At 35.3% G+C, this 6,000-nt stretch overlaps 1 protein-coding gene across 1 annotated transcript in view; it reads left to right on the top strand.

Moving 5' to 3' along the window:
• Window positions 1-1,049: 1,049 nt before the first annotated feature.
• LOC134528091 (lipase maturation factor 2-like) overlaps window positions 1,050-6,000 on the top strand; it is a 61,514-nt gene continuing 56,563 nt past the window's right edge. Inside the window, exon 1 of the mRNA XM_063361345.1 lies at window positions 1,050-1,317. Coding sequence (XP_063217415.1) covers window positions 1,224-1,317 — 94 coding nt within the window. The 5' untranslated portion in view covers window positions 1,050-1,223. The remainder of the gene's footprint in view (window positions 1,318-6,000) is intronic.

Here is a 6,000-nt window from a genome sequence, read left to right as displayed (position 1 = left end):
CCATCTCGATCATAATGGAATACCAGCATGATGTGTGTGAAGTGCACGCAGAATTTTAAGCAGTATAGCCATTGACCATCCGCTTGTATCAGGTGCTTTAAAAGGAATTTAAAACAAATTTGTTCGAAAACATTAATTTCAAACCGCGCCTGCAAAAGCTAAAGATCGGTTACAATAATATGTAATTACGAATATTATGTTAAACATCGCTATGTTTTGGAACATCCCTTAAAATCTCTATTGTGGTTTGTACCTACCATTTATGAATATATTTTTGAACTGTTCATCTATTATTTGGTGAATTGGAATATATGCTATTAGCATTACCTACATGAAATAAAATTTAAAGTTAAATATTTGTGATTATAATTTGTGAATTAATTCTAGGTCCGAGCTGAAATGTTGCTATATTGAGGTTCAATCGCAGCCATATATGCTTGGTATTAAAGGTGGGTACATAATTAACACATTTAACAATGAATAAAAAATTTCGCTGATGAAATTATCAACTAGCAAAGCACTTCAGAATGCAAACGATACATAAAAATGCAAAACTTCTGCTTCATAACACGGCTGCATTCTCGCCTGACTTCATTGGCTGGAATTAATGACCACTTAAAAAAGGCCGAAACTGGATGATAGCGGTATTATTTAATTATGTGCTCATCGGCACACAGGTTAAGTTTTTCATTCGTAAACCGACCTTAACCTCACATATCATTATGACGAGAATGGGCAAGACACGGACAGTCGTTGGCGAGCCATTAAATCGTTTACCATAAGAAAAAATGGTAAATTATCCAATTAAAAAACACAAAAGCTTCTTAATTTGTAAGGTTTTGATAACACACAAATACATGAGTTAATGAGTTCATTACGATGAACATTTATAATTTTCAAAAAAAATATATTTTTGTGTATGTTTAGTGCCAGTTGGTCTAGGGAACCTTACAAATGTTTGTAGGCACAACAAAGAAAAGCGCAAATATTTGATTCTGCGTACAATTCTGCGCTCTATTTCAATACTTCTTCTATGCCTGAGTTTCTTTACGTAACATGTACTCTGTGCCCTTGAGTGTTTACTTTGTGTGCTGTGCTTTGATTTGTTGATTGCTGTGCTTTACAGCGACGCGGCGTCGTATTTGTGGTCGCCTACTGTACGAGAAAGGTGTGCCCGCCGAATGGGTTATTTTGGCGTTTCTTGAAGTTGTTTAGTCCGTAAAATGGCCCAAATTCGATACACGAGAAATCTGTTTTTGCGTGGTGTATGCGTAGTTTACTTATTCGCGTTCGCCTCTTTCTATGTACAAATACCAGGTGAGTTGGAGTGATTTGATACGGCTTATATGTTCATATTTCTTTTTTATTGGTGTGTTTATTTTAAAAATGACAACTTCTGATTTAACCGGCATGACTTAAATGCTTTAAACTGTAGGAAATCGTTTCTAATTAGGCGACTTTGTTTGACACAGGAAGTAATTTATAATTGAACATCGTGTAGTCGAAACAATAGCATGGCGTAATTTAAATATAGCTGTGAGCAATGCCATTACGTATATTTTTGGCTTGATACTAAGATTTATTATTTGATTTTGTGGGAATTTCTTGTACTGGGGTTAAAATTTATTTTGGTTTTTGATATTCACGTGATATTTTGGTGTACAGTATTACAGACGAACTAACAAATTTCAAACTTGTAATACAAAGTAATTCTGCAGATCAACGGCTTCTGAATAAAAATAAAAAAGAAAGAACTTACATGAAAGGTTGGTTAGTTGAAGGTAATTATAAATGTGCCCAGGCATTAAGGGCCCTGCCTACTTGGGCCCAAATATGGATTGCAGAGCTTCAAGAAACCCCACAAATTTAAAAACTGCTCAAGATAGCCGAATGGTCTTTTTACTAAAAGCGTTCAAAAATATGCTGGTGTTGTATGAGTAGTTTCTGTTTCCAGATATCGTTTTTAAACAATTTTTAGAATAGTGAAAACTGTTTAAATTCATGTTTACAGAATAATATTTGTCATGAAACACCAGGTAAAATTCTTGAAAGAACTCAAAGGACTTGTATGACACTTTTATCTTCATTTCAAAAGACTTGTATTACACCTTTATCTTCATTTCAAAGGACTTGTATTACACATTTTATCTTCATTTCTCCTCATATAAGTGCTCTCCTCACTAGGTGAGCCCTCTAAATAGTCTGCTTGGCTGCTCACATCTCTAAGGATGGCACTGGCTTGCACATCACACTGCTCTTCGTGGTAACATTCTTACTGTGTAGCTTTTCTGTGAAGTAATAATGCTTTTTCAGACACTATAGACGTTCCTATATTTACCCTTAAAACAGCCTTTCTATATTCCTACTGGTTTTTGAGAAATCACTGTTAATATATTATATTACAATACCTGTGCATTTTCACGGCCGTCACAATTTTTTCCTTTCCCGTGTGGGTCTGTGTGTATATGATTTGGAGAACTAGTTAAATTGTAAAAATGGTCAATTACATTAGGTTAGGTACATTAAATACTTCAAAACAATGTGGATGGTTGGTTAGGTCAGGATAGCTACACCTTAAATTGATAATTCCTGATCAACCATTAAAAATATTTTAGAGTATTTTTAATGTATCTATACCAACCAACCCAACCATCCATCCACAGTGTTTTGAAATGTTTTTAATAAAACAAACTTAACATAATCGACCATTCTCATGATTTAACTCAAGTTCTCCAAATCATAAACAAACACAGACCCACACAGGAAAGTAAAAAATTGTGGCAGCCACATCAATGCGCATGCACTGTAATGTAAGTTATAAACTGTGATTTCTCAGAAACCAGTAGATTTTCAGAAACATAGTTTTTTTAGGGTAAATACAGGAACGTCTCTAGTATTTGAAAAAAAGTATGTATCAGAATTTTATTATTACTTTCTGGAAATGCCGCATTTTAAGAATATTGCTACTCATTAAACTAACTTAAACGTTGTTGCAGTGTGCCTCTTAAGAACGTCTAGTACACCAGATTAGTCAAATAAGGTCATGAAACTATTCAACGAAGCTATCACAGAAAATTGCAATAGCCCTTCTTTGCTGTTCATAATTGGAATACCTTTAGTTAATCACTTTGGCCTATTAACTGTTGGAGCTCTGTACGTTATTTTGTAGCCCAGCTAGGCAGTCTCATTGAGACTATTTCCACGTATAAAGTACTAGCTGATATACCCATTATTCGCTACAGAAGGCTTTAGGTAAAAAACACACTGCTCTCTACGGTATAATGGGGCAAAATATACATAGTGCTGTTGGAGTAAATCTATGAATCTTTGTTAGCTGTAAAAACCTTTATTTACATAATAACATTATGATCAGTCAGTGAGTGACTGCCATGCTACTTAAGTGCACCTCAGCTCTTCTTTGTGGGTATGCCACTGCCACATTACTATAGTCAGCCACTATTCTTCCACAATGGGTATACCTTTGCTACGTCCCTACTCGTTGATACAACACTGCCCATCCTCATTGGTATGCCACTGCCTTGTGTATAATGCCACCACTGCCTCTCTTCATGTGTCTGCCACTGCCAATTCATGTGCACGCCACTGACCGTCTCGTGTGTACGCCACTGTTCATCCTTCTGGATGCACCACTGTTCTTCCCCGTGGGTACGCCACTGTTCTTCCCCGTAGGTACGCCACTGTTCTTCCCAGTGGGTACACCACTGTTCTTCCCCGTAGGTACGCCACTGTTCTTCCCCGTGGGTACACCACTATTCTTCCCCGTGGGTTAACCACTGTTCTTGCCACTGTTTTTCCTTGTGGGTATGCCACTGTTCTTGCCACTGTTTTTCCCTGTGGGTATGCCACTGTTTTTCCCCGTGGGTACACCACTGTTCTTGCCACTGTTTTTCCCCATGGGTACGCCACTGTTCTTTCCCGTGGGTACGCCAATGTTCTTCCCTGTGGGTACACCAATGTTCTTCCCTGTGGGTACACCACTGTTCTTTCTCGTTGGCTGCCACTGCAGTGCTACGTAAGTCTGCCTCTGTCCCTACTCATAGATCCACCACTGCAGTGCCGATAAGTAAGCCACTACCCTGTGTCATGGGTACAACACTGCCACACTTCCATAGTCCACCACTACCTCTCCTCGTAAGTACGTCACTTCTTCTGTGCCCTATATATTTTAGCAAAGTTTAGAAACCATCTTATTACCCAAAAATACATTTACGTTAAGATTAATGGGAATATTAAATGAAAATATACTATTGTGGATTTTTAAAAGTATTTTTTTTAAGATTATTTAGCGTTTATTATTATACAAAAATAACTTGTAAAGTATTATGCTATTTGGATTTAAGTTGGGAGTAAAACAATGTCAACGGTCACACAAAACTGCTTTGGGGAAAGGTTTAAATTTTCATATATACTGCATATAAAATTTTACAATTGGCACAAGCATGGCGACGATAATTCAGCAGTCTGAAAGTATTTTCGTACTTAGACTTGCACAGAATATTTCATGGCCTATGTCTTACCTCCTAGTATTTTTCTGTTATAAAACTTAATCTATCCCATTTTCTCTCTCTCAGGTATGAAATTTATAAAGTATATCCAGTCTTAAGTGTTAATCTAGTATATGGGCTAGCTTTTTTTATAAATTTTATCTACATACATTAAGTACCTACAAGACGTGATTGAGGAACAAACACACAAATATTCAAACATCCAAACTTTCATAGTTTTATATTAGTATAATTGTACAATTTCACATTATGTGTCAAGACCAAAATACTTAAATTTTGGATAGTAAATATCATCTCTAGTGAATTAAGTTGAAAAAATAATTAATGTTTTTTTTTTATTAGCAAAATTAAAGTATTTGTAGTAACGGGCATTCTGGTTAGAGTAAAACTGGCCGCTAAAACTGTTTATTCTCTGCCTACAACAAACAAATTTATAAATATCATAATTGCTTTTTTCTCATATTTCCTTTAATAAAATAATGTCAAGTTTCATAAGTTTCGAATTTGTCTGGACGTAATTTAGTTAGGTACTGATTAATAATGTAACAAAATTGTATACCTGAATCAAATGTTTAACTAAGCAATAATTTTGCTATTAATAATAAGGTGCAATTTTGCTATTAATAATGAGGTGTAATGTACTCTCTTGAGTATTATTTAATTTTAAAGATTAAAAGTACCATTCTTGTATAATATTATAATCTCTTACGTACATATGAAAATATATTTATAAATTCATTATAAATGCTGTAGAAAAGAAATATATTTTAAAAAATCATAAAGGTGCCTTTACACGACACTTTAAATTTATTATTGACATTACATTTTATGTATTATTTATAGAAGAAAGTTTATTTCGGGAATTAGTTTTCAGTGCTTCTGATATTTAATTAATGTAGAATTATTTATTTATTTATATATTTACTTACTTATTTCTTTAGCTGTAGATGGGAAATTAGGATGCTGTGGAGCTTGGCGTCGAAGACGTGACATCACATCATCGGGGCTCAGTTGAAGTTGGTTGAACGTGAGCCATCCAAGAGATATGGTTGGACCAACTGCATACAAAGTAACGCAGTATTAAAAACATGAATAGAAATGTTACATAAATATCACGACATAACTGCTAGCATTCAAGAGGTAGAATTGTAATGAGAATTGTTTATTTTACCTAACCAATTATGTGGATTGATCAACTGTTCGTCCCGATGTGACGAGCAAGAAGAATTATAAAGTCCGCATTCTGGAGCATTGCGCAAACACAATCCAGAAGATTTAGGTTGAAGACACCAGTACTAAACTACATAATGGTTTGCAAAGTTTTATGGGAAACTATTCTCGCCTTACAAGACTGCTGTGCTTAAAACACAACTTCGCCAACAAACAACACAAATAACAGCTAGTAAAGGAAGTTCCAAACAGCAGTGATGAGAGTGCAAGTATTGGCGGCTGGCAAAATTGCGCCGGGCTTCCG

Source organism: Bacillus rossius, chromosome 1 (genome assembly GCF_032445375.1).
Source record: "Bacillus rossius redtenbacheri isolate Brsri chromosome 1, Brsri_v3, whole genome shotgun sequence".
NCBI lineage: Eukaryota > Metazoa > Arthropoda > Insecta > Phasmatodea > Bacillidae > Bacillus > Bacillus rossius.
The sequence above is the reverse complement of the archived record's forward strand: the minus strand, read 5'-3'. Positions and strand labels throughout refer to the sequence as shown.